This window comes from Malaclemys terrapin, chromosome 4 (genome assembly GCF_027887155.1).
Source record: "Malaclemys terrapin pileata isolate rMalTer1 chromosome 4, rMalTer1.hap1, whole genome shotgun sequence".
NCBI classification, from domain to species: Eukaryota; Metazoa; Chordata; order Testudines; family Emydidae; genus Malaclemys; species Malaclemys terrapin.
The window spans coordinates 82,486,395-82,505,040 of NC_071508.1; the positions used below are offsets into that span (position 1 = coordinate 82,486,395).

At 43.1% G+C, this 18,646-nt stretch overlaps 1 protein-coding gene across 6 annotated transcripts in view; it reads right to left on the reverse strand.

Annotated features, from left to right (window-relative positions):
* The window catches only part of CELF1 (CUGBP Elav-like family member 1), a 93,988-nt gene that overhangs the window by 36,116 nt on the left and 39,226 nt on the right, over nucleotides 1–18,646 (reverse strand). For all 6 annotated transcript variants that reach the window (XM_054025745.1, XM_054025744.1, XM_054025742.1 and 3 more), the window contains 3 exons: nucleotides 3,973–4,160; nucleotides 1,786–1,868; nucleotides 1,118–1,166 (listed from right to left, as the gene is read on the reverse strand). In XM_054025745.1, coding sequence (XP_053881720.1) covers nucleotides 1,118–1,166; nucleotides 1,786–1,868; nucleotides 3,973–4,160 — 320 coding nt within the window. The remainder of the gene's footprint in view (nucleotides 1–1,117; nucleotides 1,167–1,785; nucleotides 1,869–3,972; nucleotides 4,161–18,646) is intronic.

Consider the following 18,646-nt stretch of genomic DNA (forward strand, 5'->3'; position numbering starts at 1 on the left):
CCAGCACAGCTTCAAAATTTGAATTTATTCTTTATGGTTTTTCTAGCCTCTTTGTTACATGAATCTCAATTGTTACTTGTAACAATTTTCAGACAGAAGTGTGATTTTTAATTGGTTTCCCCATAAACTCTTTGCCCCTGCCTTCAAGGCCAACACAACTCCAATATGGCCTATATCTCATATCTTGACTCATGCAAACCTTCCATAACTCCTACCCTGCAATACCGCCAAGACCTGAAATTCCGTTTGTTTTTTATTCTCTCTCTCCAATCCCCATGCCTTTTCCAGGTTGTTCCTTATTTAGATAATGACCTGCCAAACTCAACTGAGTCAGTCACCAATCCTTCCTCATTCAAACTGTCTCCAGATTTACTCTTTCCATGATGTCTAGAAGTAGTGAGTTAAATGTGTTTATATATAAAGATAACCCCAACTCTAAGTTGCTCCCTTCTCCAAGGTGTCCAATGCATCCTGTCTTCTTTATGTCTGTCTTTTAAATTGTAGGTTCTCGGGGGCAAGGATTGTCTTTCCAAGTCTTATACAGCACTGAGCACACAGTTGTGACAAACAATCAATAAATATACTGGTCCATGAAGACAATAAAATTAGAGTAAGCACAAAAAAATGAAAAAATACTACAAGATGCTATGCTACACACTCTTACCCAAGGCTGTTGAACTACTGCATGTTGTTTTATTGTATTATTTGAGAAAAGTCTATGATAATGTAATTAGATTATTTAAATGTAGTTGTACAAGGGAGAAAAGACAAAGTAGGGGGTTACATGCAACCTTAACTCTGGCATTTTCTGCATTTACTGATATTGCTGATGGAGTATCTGTGTATAAATAAACAAATTTCCACCATAAAGAATTTATTATTCATACTGTGGTAACAGCTAGAGATCTCAATGAGCTAGCCACTGTATGATTCCAGGAAGTTTAGAAACTTCACCCTTATTTATTTATCCCTTTGTGGGCGTAAATTCCTCCCAGCTCTCTAATTCACAAACTTCACCACACACATAGATGCTCTGCTGCCCAGAGGGACGGGACTTCTTGGAATTTCCCTATCAACATTAATGAGACCCTAAAAACCAGACTTTAGTGCAACTTACCATTATTTTTTTCACTATCAGCTGGTTTCATCTGGATGGGATGGTGCATCTGAAACCCAAAGAAGAGCATTTCAAACTGGATACATTCACTCTGTACCTAGCTGAGTCACATTACCCCACAAAAAGAAGAACAGGAGTACTTGTGGCACCTTAGAGACTAACAAATTTATTAGAGCATTTGTTAGTCTCTAAGGTGCCACAAGTACTCCTGTTGTTCTTTTTGCGGATACAGACTAACACGGCTGCTACTCTGAAACCTGTCATTACCCCACAAGGAACACTTGGAGGGGAGCCAACACAGCCATTAGAGAAGGGTGAGACATAACCCCACAGAAATTTCTAGGAAAGGATCCCAGGGAGTGTTTCCTATATCTTTCATATTGATATGCCCCCATTCCCCCTGGGTACCTCAGGGTGTTCCCCAGATGCAGCGCACACAATTCCCTGCCATCCCTTTCCCCTCAAAACCTCTTGAAAATTCCTTAGAGATCTGCTGCCATGACTTGCAGTTCAAGGCCCCTCCCTCTGAAGTCATGTTCTAAAATAATCATGCAGAAGAGCATGGCAATGTTTGTGCATCAGTGAAGCCAAAGAGCTCAGAACATGGGTAAATGGCAGGACAGAAAGATAAGCAAAAGAGATGCTTAAAAGAGCATGATGCCTCTTACCCCTGGGAGGATCTTCATGTTGTGGAGAGCATTCTGTGCTTCTAGTGCAGCTTTACGGGTATAAAATGTAACAAAACAGCACCCTGCAATGCAAACCCAAAACAAGCAAATCAAGGATATTCAATTCCTGTGTGACATACTGGGATACACAGTGCACCACTTCTACCCCTCAAACACAAACTCTTTGATAGGCACGAGGATCATGGATGGAAACAGAAGGCAATAGCTTAATACTGAATCTATTTAGAATAGGACTTCTGTCAAAATAAGTATAATATAACATGTGACGTCTTCAATGACTAGGCCCAACAGTCCCTGTATCACACTCAAAGGTTCGTAAGAGCTCTCCTCTCATCCCAACTGGGCTTGCCCAACAATACTTTTCTAGAGACATTCTCATTTTTCCAGTAAGCAGGGTATTTTTCTGCCAGTGCAAGTAATTGTTCAATACTGTCATTGCCACTCTCAAAGATACCTAGCCCAGTGAGGACTAACTCTTGGCATCACCAGGGCTGAGCCTTCTCTATACAGACTTTTAAATGCTCCACTTAGCATTGTGGACAAATGATGAATATTCTCTTTGCCAACTTAATCAGGCTCCAGTCTTGGGCATAAACTCTTGAGATGGAATTTGTCTCCACTAGATGGGCTTAGAACTACAGTTCTCAAATGACTGTAGTTATTTATACAAAAAGTTACAACTCCAAAACATAACCAATAACGCATGATGCCCCACAGGCTTTTTGTCTATAAAAGTGGATATAGTTACAAACAGGATAGTTATTAAGCACAGACAATAGAGCAGTCCTTAGCCTCTACTATTTCTGTCTCCCCGAATGCAGCTTGCAGACTACAGAATCATAGAAGTTAGAGATAGAAAAAAACCTATACATTTTTCTAGTCTGTTCATTCCTCCTGCTTCAAGCCCCTGGGACAGCGCAGAATTGCTGGTCTGTGTGAAGTGTGTTCTCCCTCACTCCAATTCCTTTCTCTCTCTTCCCTTGTCTTCCCATCAGCACAGGCTCTGGGTGGCATTCGTGATTTAGGACCTGACCACCTCAGTTTCCAAACCTACAACTCTATCCCCTCTCTGTGCAGACTAGAAAGAAATTGCCTGTACTCCTGTGAGAGCATGTGTTAAAGCGTAGGTTACTGTATTCTGTTTTGCTAGTCTCAAACAGGTAGCTACTCTAGGGGATGGATATAAGAATCAGAAGTTAAAGATGAAGAAGCGCTACTATTAAGTTTCTTCTCCAATCCCCAGGAGCCAAGACAGGATTGTTCACTATTTGTTCAGTTTAATTTTAAACATCAACAGCAATTAGGCTCTCGCCACTTCCCATAGGTGACATTTCTGCAACCTAATAGATCTCTACAAGGAAGTTTTTATTGATACTTGGCAAAATTTACCCTTTCAAGAAATTTACCAGAAATATTAAATAAAATGCATATATTAGTCACATGTAAACATCTCATAGCAAATCCCCTCTCTCACAAGCCAAGTGAAAAATGCTTATGGTAGACTACTTAGTTGGCATATACAAAGCATATCTGTGAGCTGCACTTTCTGAACTTTCCTTCTCAAAGTGCTTTACAAACTGTCGTTACAGGCATGACTCACCACCTCTGAAATGGAGCTACCCCTGGATTGAAACATAGCAGTTGTTTGACAGTGCACAGAAAGTCTACAAAACAGTTAAGATAGGAAGAGAAACATATTGTATCCAACTGAACTGCAGGAGAATGTAATTACTTGATATGAAATTTAACGAGGATATTGGGGTTAGCAACCTCTTAAAAGAGTTCTATGCGATTTTCAGCTGGCTCAGATGACCAAGACTTGTTTTGAATCTCATCCAAAATATTACACCTCGAATATTACAGTCCTTCAGAAGAGAAATCTAAACCTAACAAATAGGCTACATATCTTGGACACCCATTTCCCTTGGTGGTCTCCCATTTGTCTGACCACCCTAGCCCAATTTACACAATGCGATCACAGTACAGCTACATATGAATGCAGATGCACTTATAGAGCACAAAGGTCAGGTCTGTGTGTGTGTATATATTCATACATCTACAGTTAACTCCTTGGCATGTGAATAAGGAGAGAGATGAAGCATGACAGAGTGCAAGTGACGATAGCTGGGAACCCAAGTATCAGCTGAGAAGGATAGAAGTGCTCACCTTTGCTCTGAGGAGGGTTTTGGCTCCTGTCCCTCAGGACGTTAATTTCGTAGACAGCACCATACTGTTCAAAGAGTTCTCTCAGATCCTTCTCACACCAGCTCCGTGGAACCTGCCCCACAAACATCTTGATGGCATCTAGGTCAGGTTGATCTGGGTGATCCAGTGTGCCATTCATTTTCTTTGAGCTGCACAGGACAGGGAGGAACTTCTGTTACATCATCACCAACAACCTGTCTAGATTAATCCTTCTCCCTAGGTACCAACTAATGTTGCAGCTCCAAACAGCCTGCTTATGATGCTGTGGAAAAAGGTCTCTCAACAGCAGTATTTTAAAAGGACTCCTGCACACTCCAAGCAAACTAAGAGAACGTTTAGATTTAGCCATCACTCTCACTATAGAGCTCTGAGCTTGGAGACTGTCTCTCCCCTCCTAGCTCCTACAGCAGGGATCGGCAACCTTTAGCACCGTGGTGGGCCGCACTGGTTTGTTTACCTGCCGCGTCTGCAGGTTCGGCCGATCACAGGCCAATGGGGGCTGCGGGAAGCGGCGCGGGCCGAGGGATGTGCTGGCCGCTGCGTGCCAAAGGTTGCTGATCCCTGCCATATAATCAGCCACCTGGATTTGGGACACCAAAGTCTTTTGTGTAAAAGACTGAAATGTCATTGCCCATCACTGCGGAACTGGACACAAGGAAAAACTGGAGTGGGAAGGAGCCAAAAACCTGGTATTAGCAAACCTACTAACAAACTATAAAAATGATTGAGGAGCAAAATTTTTATTTAAAAACAGGTCCCTCTTAACCTAAGGAAAAGTGACTAGAATGAAGACACTAGAAGTTCCATAAGAGGTTCACATTACAGTAAGCTTCTCATGGGTCCAGAAAACTCTTAACAAAATTCTGGGGAAAAAACAAGGTCACGGTCGTGGCTGAAAATGAACACATTGGTCTTGTACACTATTTGGTCCCAGAGGATGATCAGGATTGATTTATCATTGATCTTGAAGTACCATCATTCTGAGAAAACTAACGGAATAGTACTGGGGGCCCAATTAGGGAGGAGAAATAATTTATCAGAATACAGTAAACAAGATTTTGAATATGGGGGTCTTCAACGGGCTTCTAGGTGATCTCTCAAACAGCGCCCAGCAACTGATGATCCCACACAACAATCTGCATTGGCTCCTTATTGTTTAGCTAGTGCAAGATGAGTCTTACTATTAGTATCAAAGACCTTAAATAATATAGGGTCAGTTGCTTTGGGAGACTGCCTGAAATGATATCCTGCTACAGCAGTGGATATTAGCATGGTGAAACTGCTAACAATCCCTATGTATAATCTAGAAGGGTGAGGGGAGAGGGGCCAGTGACTATGGAATGATTCCCTCCTCCCTCCCACTCCTTCCAGGCCAGTCTTCTTATTTTAGTTTTTTTGTTGTCCTCTTTATTTACTGTACATTAAGGAAGATAGGTGTTTATCACCTTGGACTTATTTGTGGTCATGTTCTTCCACAGTGTTTATTAAGAAGTCTTTAAGCATAGGAATTTTTAAAAACAAAATTACCAGTCAAGTTCCAGTAAATGTGGACTGGATATTTATTGTGTGTATTCTGGCATCTCTTTCAACTTGCCAGGTTCAGACACATAGGAAGACAACTGTTGCCATAAAGTGCTCCCACATTCTAAGAAGGGTTTGCACAAGGATGGGAAGCATAAGGCTCTTTACTGGGAAAAGGAAAGGGGGGGTGACATAATGCCTTTCATGCCACCAGAACTCCCACTGCAAGGGATTAATGCCTTTCAAAGAATCCAGAAAACCCAACTCATTTTATTAAGGGGTGAACTACACAATGCTTGAATTCTGAGGGGGAGCAACTGATAGGTATACATTATCCTGTGGCAGTTGGTCCCAGCTCTGGTGTCACTCCCATGAGAAGCTCCAAGAGGGCAAAAACAACAAGGAATACTTGTGGCACCTTAGAGACTAACAGCATGTCTCCTGGTAGCTAAATCCACATGGTCACCATATGACCTTAGAAACAGTTCAAAGATCATTCAATTCCTGTCTAAAAGAGGGCAGCCCAAAGCCATTCAGAAGGAAGGAATCTTAGTCTCCTAACACTGCACTTCAGCCACTGGTTTCAGAGCATCAGTACAGTGACTTCTCCTGGATTCTGTAAGGCGTGCCACCAAGTAACTCTAACCCAAAGGGGTTAACTGATTTAAGAGGGAATGAAAATGCGTTCTGAGCAGGAGAAAAATCAACTGTAAACAACTTCCAGGATTTCTTTTAGAATTCAGCTCTGAGACTCTCCTGCCCTTTCACCTTTTCCTCCAAGGGGAGTACAATAGATAGCAAAGAAACTTCCAACGAGGCAATTCCAAGCTAAGAGCATTAGCAAAAAAGCAGATATGAAGATACAAAATACTTACACAGGACTGGCATTCAAGGAACAATGGTCCACCATCATCTCTGGGAGGAAATCCAACTTAAACGCAGCCATCACTTCTGTCTGTCACAAACCACTAACACTAAGTCCACGTACTGTCTAACCCACAAACAAAACCTCCACTTCCTAAAGTCCTGCAGGTCTTAACACACCAAGCCACACAAAAAACACTCAAATCACAGAAACAGGAGCTCAGGGAGACCAGCAATAGACATCAGAGAAATAGGCTGGACTGGAAAAGGGACATGGAGTCGTAGATTAAAAGGGGGATGTGACCATGTGAAGAGAGGCTCAGCTCACTACACAATGAAAGTGCTGATGCATTGGGCTGTTTTGTGCAATTTTCCCTGGCGAAGCAGGACTGAGTGCTCTGTCAGATAAACAGAGTGTCAGATCAATGAAGATAGCAGTGGTTGACAGAGCAGAAGGAACACAACTCTAACTTCACAGACCCCAACAAACTCTTCACCCCCAAAAATGCCAGCCCTAGGCCTTGAGGTCCACTAATAGATAGGTGTTGGAACAGAGTCTTGATACCTCACGGGGTCAACACAAATCAAGGTGTGGCTGCTATCTTTTGCCATAATGAGTTCTAGTAGCTTGCTACTACAAGGAGGCTTGACCACTCAAAACCTTCTTATCTATGAAGGAGTGCCTGCTCTGACTACTCTCCCTCCATTATGGGCCAAAACACATGATGTCTCACACAATAAAAATAATACTTTGCAAATACTTACAGAGTACATGAAATGTGAGGGCAAGAACAGGACAAAGTGTCTAGTGGTCATTGCAGGGAACAGAGACAACACTCTTGGATTCTATACTGACCAATGCTATGGATTCATTGAGTCATCTTGGTAAAGTCAGTTGATCATGGTGCACCAGTTTCCTTATAATTAAAAAAAAAAAGGACAATACATGCTGACCTACTGAGGTTAAGAAGTTTATATGTTTGTAATGCGCTTTGAGATCCTGGAGAGAAAGATGTTACAGATATGCACAGAACTACTACAAATAGGAAGACAAAGGAGCTCAGCAGTGAACATACTAGGAAAACCAACCAATACTAACTTGAATGGAAACAACATTTAAAACCAAGTGTTCACCAATATTACACAAGAAATAGTTGCACTCCATTACTGTGTTAACAGCTGTCCCCCACCACCTTGCAAGAATCACATCCCACTTGCTACCTCTGTGAAATGATGAAAAAAGAACTGGTCTCAGATACATCAGTTTCTTAGTTTGGGAACTGCAGACTTCACATTACCTTACATTCAAACATCACCTCAGCTTAGAATCCTGCCAAAACTGCTCTCTAAAGTTTGCCCCACTTTTGGGACCAGGAAGCTCTGCAGAAAATAATGTGGTTACACAAGGGGAAGATGTAGTTGTGATTCTTTCCAAGGTTTATGTAGTTCTGTAGCATTGCATTGCAGACTCCAGGTCTTACCAGCCGAGGGATAGCAGAACACCATCATAACAAAATACTTCCATCCAGCCTTCCCAAGCAGTGCTGCCTGGCCTTACAGTTGAGTGCAGAATGGAGAGGAGCTGTTCTGGCAACAGATTCTCCTGGAAGATTGATTTTACAAGGGGTACTGAGATTACGGAGAACATTTCACAGGAGGAGTTTGATAATCATTATGGGTGACTCCTTCCATGCTTTCCTACTCTTCTTTCCCTAAAGAAAGGCTGGCTTCATTCTATTGAACATAAAACAGATAACAGTTTAAAGGCAAATTAGTTTGAAATCCCTTCATTGGCTCCCTAAAGATTTCCTTGTCAAGTTCAGATTTTTTTGGTCTTACCTTCCAAGCTTTACACAATTCTGCTTCTCCCTATGTGCCAGGTCTAACTCTCTTTACTCTCACTCACACCTTTCAATCCACCCAAATCTCCCTCCCTAGTATTCCTCTTCCACTCTCAAACCTGGTCTACACTATGAATTACGTCAACCTAAGTTGACCTGCATCAACCTAGTTGTGCATGTATATACAGTACACCAAAATTTGTCTCTCGCTGATGTAAGCACCTGGTTACAGCAAAACGGTAACAACTCCTCCCTGAGCAACACAGAACCATGGTCAATCTACTTAGGTCAATGCAGGACAAGTGTAGACACTACATTACTTGTGTCAACACTAACAGTCCAGCAGCAACTATCTCACAATGTCCCTGTGACAGGGACCACTCAGGTCACAATTTTGATCTCCACTGCCCAGCGGTCACAGAGACCAGAAGATTGCCTCACCACCAACCTTTAAAACCCCTCGTACGTTTTTGAAATGCCTTTTCCTGATTGCCCACCTTGGTGAGCACACCTACCGGCTCACCTTTGTTGTGTGTATCCGATTATGTCAGCTCCATGCACACACAGAGCTAATACATATGCTCCTGCCTGGAGCAGGCAAAAAGTCATGGATATCCTCATTCTGTGGGGGAAAAGAGGCTGTGCAAGGACAGCTATGGAACAGCCACAGAAATATCAACATCTACTTGCATATTGCACATGGGATGCTGAAACTCGGGCATTACAGGGATGAGCAACAGTGCTGCATGAAAGCAAAAGAACTTCACCTGGCATGCCAGAATGTAAGGGAGGGCAACAAGAAATCTGCTGCTGCTCCATAGATCTGCCACGTCTGCAACAAACAGCATGTCATAATTGGAAGTGATCCCACCAGCACCCCACTTTCCACTCTGGACACTTCTCAGGAACCCGAAGCAGAGACCCCCAGACAGCAAGGTGGGCGAGGAGGCGCTGTGCGGGACTCAAACCATGCCACAAGCTGTCTGAAACTCTGCCAGAGACAAGCCAGTTCTGTCAGATTAACGTAGATGAGCCTGCTGATGAAGGGGAAGGGAGCTCGGGTAAGTGTGTACATGCATTATTCCTGATAATCATTTTTTCCTTTTTCGGTACCTGAAACCTCACCTCTCCTGCCCTTCTTCCCCATTTAAAAATTGCACCCATCCCATATTCATGGTTAGAGAACAAAGGCATTGATTTCTGATTGCTTACTTTAATGGTATAATGTTAGAAAATAAAATATTAAGAGAATAAATTCAAAAAAGCAGTATGACAGTCCAATTATACCATCCATATCGGATCAGTGTCTAGTGATCGGGTAGAGGTAGAACAGACAGAGGGAGAGTTGCATCCGCTTTTAAATTCTTTGGTTTCTGGGGCTAGGCAGAGGGAGCCATGCAAAGCACTTTGTTTATCTGAATAGGGATGTTCCTTTTATCCTCTTGAGCGATCTCAATGGAAATTTCATGGAGATACTCTGCAATCCTCTCCTGAATTTCTAGGTGTGGCAGCCTTGTTTCTCCCCTTGTGATATGAAACTTTCCCTTGCCACTCTGCAATGAGTTTGGTTGGCACCACTGCAGTAAACAGGCTAGTAGGATTAGGGCCCAGGTGGCTTCAGGATGCCAGTTCACTGTGCCTTTGTCACCCTCAGGAATTGGATATCAGCCAAAATCACCACTGCCTGTGAAAATATTGCCTATATATGGAGATATACCTGTCTCATAGAACTTGAAAGGACCCTGAAAGGTCATCGAATCCAGCCCCCTGCCTTCACTAGCAGGACAAGTACAGATTTTTTGCCCCAGATCCATAAGTGGCCCCTTCAAGGACTGGGTTTAGCAGGCCAATGCTCAAACCACTGAGCTATACCTCCCCCCTGAGCCAATATTGCCAATATTCACTGCACTTTTCCTATACCTATACCTATACCCAGGGGTCCCCAGGGTTTAAAGCTTCCATGGAGCAGAATTCACTCCTGCTCCACACTAGGGTAGGCCATATTCACCATAGTTTGAATTCAGAGCACTGCTGTAATGAGGCACTCCAAAGCTAAAGTGACAATTAGCGTTTCTTATTAAAGGTATTTATGGGAATAATGTAATGGAGTTTTGAATCTTTCCCTTTCCATTGTGACTGTAAATCAAATGGTGTGTCTGTCTGCTTTAATCACCCCTCCAGGCCTGCTGAATGTCTGACAGAGATCAGGAAGAGAAAGAAGAGGTGTAGGGAGGATATGTTCTGCAAGATCCTGCAACCCTCTATGGCCTTGGACCATAAACACAGGCCATGGAGGGGCCACAGGACTATGACTATAGGGAAGGGCCAAGAATAGAGAGAGCAGTTGCTGCAGCAGAGGGCAAGCATGAGCATCAAGAAACGCACCAGGGCATCATGGGTTTGCTCAGGCAACAAATTCAGATGCTATAGAGCAGTATTGACACAAACATTCCAGACTCTGCAGCTTTTCCAATCCTTGGAAAACTCCATGGTCAGTGCACCCTACACTCCCCAACACAACAAGTGGCAGCATGATGTACATCCTTACCCCTACCAAGCCACATCAAGAGAAAACAAGAACCAGAGCAACACATATACTGACATGCAAAAACCACAGGATCAGCCACAACTTACTACACTGTAATAAGTTTTACATACGTGAATATGAATGTTCACTGTTTACTTCCATTTATACTTTAGGTTTTAAAGTATGGTTAAGCCCCTTCGTTTTCAGTTTAAACAGATCTTTACCGAAAAGTTCCCAGGTTTTACAAAAAGTGTTATTCAGTTTTTTCCTGATTTTCATCCTACTTTTGTAGGATTCAAATATATACAAAAAAATAACTAGTTTCATTAGGAAAATACAATACATTGCATGAGACATATGTATTACAAGAATACATTACTCTGTGCGTATATGCAAAGCTGCCTGTTGAAGTAAGGCCATTATTAGTCTAGAAGATGCACACAATAAACAAACAGGCATGTACGCAAGCTCTGAAGTGCGTATACATCTGAACGTACTGATGAATTTCACGCCTACCATGTACACATTTCAAGCTGCTGGCAGATAACGGTTTAAAGATTTGACACACTAAAATGGGAAGAAAATGAAAATCTGTATCAGAATATGTTTCTGAACACAAGTATTCAAAAGTTTTAAAAAAACAAAAGCAGGAGAAAAGGATGAAGTTGAGTGTATGCGCTGCAAATGGTGTGGCCGAATTATTAAATGTAAATGTTTATAGACTAATAGTTCTAAGTCTACAACCAGGGCTTTGGAGCTGTGCTCCAGCTCTGTTCCAGCTCCAGGCAAAAACCTGCAGCTCCACTGCTCTGAACTCCAGCTCCGCGCTCCGTTACAAAGCGCTGTCTACAACAGTAAACTGTTTATTGAAATGAAAAGTTTTATTTGGGAATTAGAGATATATTTTCTTAAACTCAGAGGTGGCATTGTGTTTTGAGTTCTGTTTTAGTTTTGCAGCAAACCACATTGATGAACGGAATTCTAAGCATTAATCTACTGAATACCTTTTCCTCTCGGTCTTTCCGTCCACCAAAATAAATCCCGATATTTACCCAGAAAAATTATTAATAGTTTTTTGCATTGATTTTCACCTGTTTTTGTTGTTGTGGTTATACACACTGATAAAGTCCCAGGAAAAATTAAATAAAATAAAAACTGAATACAAAGGGCCCTAAGTATGGTTTACCCTGTTACAGTGTTGCTAAACGGTTTTATCTTGTATGTTTGTTTGCACTTTAATTTTGTTGCCCTTTTCTTTGAACAAAATAAAATTGTATTTTTGGAAACTCAAACTATCTTTGTTAGTTTACACCACACATTGCAAAATTCACAGCAGAAGGCAATAACCCACCCATATTCAATCACTGTATACACGAGACACACTATTTCATAGAAGCATCAGACAACACTACTGTGGTTGACTGTTAAAATGGCCTTTTCAGGCCTCCCTCAACCATATAGCTCCACAGTTGGCTCTTCTAATAGACCTTGTGTCTGGCTGTTCAAATTCAGCAGACAGTCCACTTTGCTGCTCCACCCTGGCGGTAGCTTTTCCCTCTTCACAGATATTATGCAGTACACAACATGCAGCTATAATGATGGGTATGTTTGCCTCACCGAGATCCAATATAGTGAGTAAACAGTGCCAGCAACTCTTCAATCTACCAAAAGCAAAAAATCTACCAAAATCTCTCTTTGGTGCTGTCAAGGTGGCCAGTGTATGCCTTCATGAATTAGAGGAGCAAGGCATAGGCTTGGTCTCTCAGAATTACTACTGGCATTTTAACATTGCCAATGGTAATGTGCCAGTCAGAGAAAAATGTCCCTGCCTACAGCTTTCTGAAAAGTCCTGCATCCTTAAAGATGTGAGCATCATCCACCTTCCCTGACCAGCCCAGATTGATATCAGCAAAGCTTCTCCAGTGAGCCACTAGCATTTGCATAACTATAGAAAAGTATCACTTTCCATTGATGTACTCAGTGGCAGGGTTAGGTGGTGCCAGAACAGAAATATGTGGGCTATCGCTTCACCACAGTTCAAAAAGCCCACTGCTGCAAATCCATCCCCTACTTCCTGCACCTGAGAGTCATAGTCTTACGCAGCAGATGACACTTAATGGACTTACAGACTTGTATGACAATGGCTTTGGCTTTCCAACTCCACACTGATTGCCCCCTAACCAATAGCGATCCAGAACTGCAAACTCCAGAGTGTGATCACCACTTGTGTCTCCACTGTCAACAATGCCTTCATTTTGGTGTCCCTTCACTGGAGGTGTGGGCAAGCTTGGCACATATATCCAGAATATGGCCTTTGGCATCCAAAAGTCTGCAGCCACTCATCATCCCAAACCTGCATTATGATGTGATTTCACCAATCTGGGCCTGAGAAACAAGCTCTGAAATGGCTATCGACTGTGTGGAGCTGCTCCATGAATGTCAGCAGCAACCTTGCATCTTCTTTTACTGTGTCCATCAGCACCCAGTTATCGTGCTTGAACATCTCTGCATCTTCCTCCTCACACTCCCAGTTGTAGTAGTACTCATTCAAGTTTTGCAAATACAGGAGAACTGTGAGCCCTGTATTAGCAACATTCATGAGAATTGTGCTGAGCTGTCATGGTGTATGACATCTCAGAAGAGACTTTTTCCCATGACAGCTGTGATTGTAACAACGCTACAAACTGCCCAGTTGGCTCTTCACATAGAGTCCCTCTTCTCAACTCCATGACCAGACACACCAATCCCTTCCCTGCAGGTGCTTTGGTCAGCCCACTTAACAGGCTACCTCCACTCATCTCATATAGCCAGTCAGTTGTACTGTACAAACACTGATTTATTTGTAAAGTGCCAAACTTTTAAAGTAATTTAAAACTTAATGTTCGTGAAAGGTATCAAAACCATGGAGATGAGATTTCTGTTTATGAATTTGCTTGAGGGCATTCTGTGCCAAAAAAAATTAAAATTCTGCGAACAATATTTTAAAATTCTGCAAATTTTATTTGTCAAATAAATGCGAAGCCTCCAGTATGGCACCCAACCCTGACACAGCGCAAGGACCCAGCCTGCCCCAGAAACACCCCTGGGCCCTGCCCCTCTGTGTGGGCAGGCAGGCTCAGCAAGGCAGGATCCAAGTGTGGAGGGGCTTAATGTGGGGGGATCCAGGTGTGGGTTGAGAGGGTTCTGTGTGGGGGCAATTTGGATGTGGGCGGCTCAGTGGGGGATCTGGGTGGGGGGGATCTGGATGCACAGGGGCTTGTTGGGGAAGGTCCAAGTGAAGGTGGTTGGGGCACAGCAACAGGGAGTGGGCTAATGCAGGGGTTGAGCTTGGCAGAAGGGTCTGGGTGTGGAGGCCTCAGTGGGGGGGTCCAGATGCTGTGGGAGTGGCGCTCAGTGAGGTGGGAATCTGGGTGTGGGGGGCTTGCCGGGGTGGTCCAGGTGTAGGGGGCGTGGAACTTATTGGGGGGTTCTGAGTGCGGGTGTGTGTGAGAGGCTCGGCGGGAGAGTCTGGGTATGATGGGGTCTGGCAGATAGGTGAGCAGCTCCCTATACAGGGATTCCTCCCCCTGCAGCTGAGGAGCACTGGGTGCAGGAGAGTTTGCAGTTTCCTGCAGCCAGGGGAGAAATCTGGGGGTGGGTCTGACCTGGCCCTGGATGCCATGTAGGGGAAGAGGAAGTCCCATTCTCCTCAGCCCAGCTGGGACTAGCAGCGGAGCCCTGCGCAGGGTAGGAGCCACCAGCCGGGTCTTCCCCTGTCCCGCCTCCTGCCCACAGCGATTTACCTCTCTGCCGGCTGCCCTGGGCACCCAAAACATACTGCTGGGGAGGGTAGCATGACCGCTGTTATGGCTTCCCTTTGCTTCCCCGTCAGAAAGTCAGTTTTCTGTGGGGAAGAAATCTGCAGGTGACATAAATTCTGCGCACGTGCAGTGGCGCAGAACTCCCCCAGAAGTATGAATTGTTACTGCACAGATTAGGGTGACCATATTTCCCAAAGGAAAAATGGGACACCGCAGCTAGCCTGACACCCCCCTTCCTCTCCTCGTGCAGGGGTGGCCCGAGCTGCTCGCCCAAGGCTTCCCCACTCTTGCCGGGCTGGCATTGCTGCTCATCCAAGCCCTGCCTCCTCACCCAGTGAGGCTGGGCTGGCGTTGCCACCCAAGTTCTTCCGCACCCCATATAACTGCATTTGTCCCGTTTGCTCTTTCCAAATGATCAAGTTAGCAAGACCAAGCGGGGCAAATGCACACTTTTGCCAAAAAAGTCAGGACAGCTGGGACAGGGCTTAAAAAAGGGACTGTCCTGGCCAAAATGGGACATAAGGTCACCCTAGCACAGACAGTACCAATACACATTTCCTCCTCCTCTAGCGTGCCTCACATCTGCTCTAGATGGTTCCCTGCTGAGATTGCCAACAAGTGGAACAACTAGTGTCAAATGGGGGTAGTGCTTTTATGTGAAAGCTTATCTGCTAGGAAATGGACTAAATCACCAATTCACTATACACAGGCCAAACAGCTATCAAGACCCAATTTGCCAGTGACCTAAATGTCATTCCTAATAACATGAGCCATTCAGTCTAAACCCCTCCATCCTAGAAAGATGAGGTTCATAGATTTCAGAGAATGATCTCAAAACAAACTGTTTGCAATCCCTCTTCAGGCATACACACTCCCCTCCTCCCCACCTTCGGAAAAGCAGCCAAAGGGAGCGTGCAGGAGGTGTACTCAATCACCACCAGCTGGGGTTGCAGGTGCTAGAAAATTCTACAACTCAATGGACCCCAGGCTCTAGACACAATGAACTGTTTCTCTAGTAAAAAGCAGCTGCAAGACTTTACCCGAATGTTTGCATGTTGCACAGATTGTAGTTATTAAAGCAGCCTTAGGCTGCCAGCCCAGCACCTGACCTGCTACAGCTGTGTTTTCTATTTAAGTGACTGAAATGACAAAGGTTTACATTGATACAAAAAAAAAAAAAAAATCACGTGGATGGAGTGAGAAAGTGTCCCTGGCAGATCTGAAGCATCTGCCCGTCTATTGTCACACTATTTCCTTACTCCACAACTACTAAAAAAGTAAACTCAGAAACTGTTAGTCTGAGAATTCCTTCAGTTTCTCTCAAAGCTCAAGTTTGGGAGGATTCAAATCTCCTTCCATTGCTCTTTGGCTATATCACCATCATCATTTCCAGCACCCATAGCCCCTCAGTCTTTCTAGATGAGGGGAGAAGCTACAAAAATGTTCTCTTGGCACTGCACTCCCCAACAGTATCACTTAGAGTGTGAAATAGTCAATAAGAGCAACTGAGGAAGAAACCAGAGAAATAATTCCCAAGAGCAGCTAGCTCCTCTCCATCTTGCAGACTCGGTTTTCTAGAAGGGCATTTGGACAGAAATCAAAGCGGCAATTATTCACTGTACCAGGTCTGTGCATAGCATAAGACACAACTTAAAACTTTTATGAGATAGAGGGTACTAACAAGAGATAACAGCCATCCTGGTCAGCAACGTTTTAATTTAAATCTTCACACCAAATTAAGAAAATCAGAAGAATAAAAACAGAGATGCTACAAAACACTGCAGAAGCTCAACAGAAAAATTTTAAATGCAAAGGTGAAATCTTTGTTAAAACTTCTGTACATATCCCATTACTGGAATGCATGGGAACTATCCAACTTCTCTTTTGAGTCTAATCGTTTTCCACCAGTACCTGTTCTCCTGGCGATAAATTAAACACTTAACATATTTCTGTGAACCTTACTAATGGCTCTAATATGAGAGGTACCTGGATCATTTTGATCCTTTCCCAGTAAAGGTCTCTTCCTTTTGATAGCTTTAGAGGTTTTATTTTGGTTACTTAAGGTAAAGATATATTGAAATATTATAAACATTGAGATATATATTACGAAAAAGTCAAATATCAAAGTTACTGGCCCTGAAAACAGCCACCTAAATTTGCCATAAATGTTCCAGTCTGTCCCAGATTGATACATTTAATTTCTCTATTTTATCTGGCACATTTATTTACACCTCACGGACCTAAATAGGGGTGGGGAAAGCCTGTGTTGTCAGCCAATTCCTTTTGTTACCTCTTTGTCAGATAGTTAAGGAGGGCATTTAGCACAGAGGAATACAGAAACAACTTTAGTATATCCAGCATAGATGAGTCTTGTATAATGGGATATCATACATATTTGATACACAAAATACAGCATAAACCTTGCTGAAAATGACAGTAAGATGACAACAACAGAGAGACGTAAAACTGGGAGTTAATGGGGATGATTAGACACCACATAGGTTTGCTAGGGTAATTCACTGCGTCAAATCTTACAGGAATAATAATCACGTTTATCCTTTTCAGGGAGACATTGAAATGAAGAAACATTGCTATATGAATTCAAGGACAGCTGCATTTAGAGCGGAGACTTATTTATCTATAGCTTTCACATTTCTCCCTGCCTTTGATTCACACCTACAGACAAACAAATTAAGGTTAGTATGCCAAAGATAAACTGGGTTTGTGTCCTTTTTTGCTTCTTAACGATAGAGAAAGACGACGTGAAAGAAGTTAAAAAAAACAAAACAAAAAAACAACAATTATATACATATTACAATTTCAGGTCCTACCTAAGCTGAAAGACTATATGCCAAGTATGCAACCAGGAATTCCAGCACAAAATTCCCATTGGTGTTACCACTAGTCAGAATCCCAGTGTAGACAAGGCTCTGGCAACTTTCAGTATTTTTACCACTGTATTAGTTAAACCTGCTGAAGAGTAAAACGGAAGTTATGCTACCCAAAAAGAGAAAATAATACAAATTATGAAATTTTGCAATAGAATCTGAAACTAGGGCAAGAATTGGGCGTTAGAAGGGATTTGAAAATGAGGAGGACACCTGGCACACACACAAGGAGAAGGAAGCAGTCAAAAAGTGGCACGGTGGCAACAAAGGCAGCAAACATGACAGAGAGCAGGGGACAAGGTAGGAAGTGATGGTAGAGGCGATAGAAGCATGGATGGAGCCTTAAAAGTGAGAACAGAGTCTAAACTTACTGTGGAAAGAGATGGAGCTGGTGAAAGTGTTGGCAGTTTAAGCACAGGAGGAGATAAAGATTGTTATTTTAGCTACTGAATGTTGGATAGTGATACAGCTAGAGGGGATTTGTGTTAACTTTGAAGCTTGCAGACTCACTCCGAATGCTTCAAGAGAAGAGAATCAGAGAGAGGCAATGTTCGGCAAGCTCTCTCACACTTATACTGTTTTACTCCACATAATGTACCCCTGGATCCTGCCTGAGTCCAGAAAAATGATGCTTCTTAGAATCCAATGGAGGCACTGCTAATTCTCAGGATTCACTACTTCCTAGTATTTCATCTGAACGAAGCTCTGTGTTGATAGGAAACAAACAGGAAAGGACACCTGAATTCCTTAGATAATCCAGTGCAATAATGCAGGCCCCTCCACCGCCATTCTTTTCTAGGCACAGAACACAAGCTACAGGCCCAGAAACCTAGCATCAGAATGGGCCTGCAGTATACTGCCTTTTATCCCTAAAGGAACCTGCAGTTCTTAATTCAACTACAAAGGTAGGACGAAAGCAAACATTCAACAGTCTTGATAATTTCTGGATAAACAATTTCAGGACCAGAACCTATACCACATTTTATAATTTTTGTCTCCTGTTAAAACACAGCTAAGAAACTAGTCTTTAGCCTAGTACCAAGAGACCTATAGTCCAAGCCAAAATTCCAGCAGAGTACTACCCTGTATAAAGTAATTATATTTACACATAAAGCGGTCTCCATTCTAGTTTACTTGACTGAAGGAAGCCTAGACCAGCGGTTCTCAATCAGGGGTCTGGAGCCTCCTGGGGGG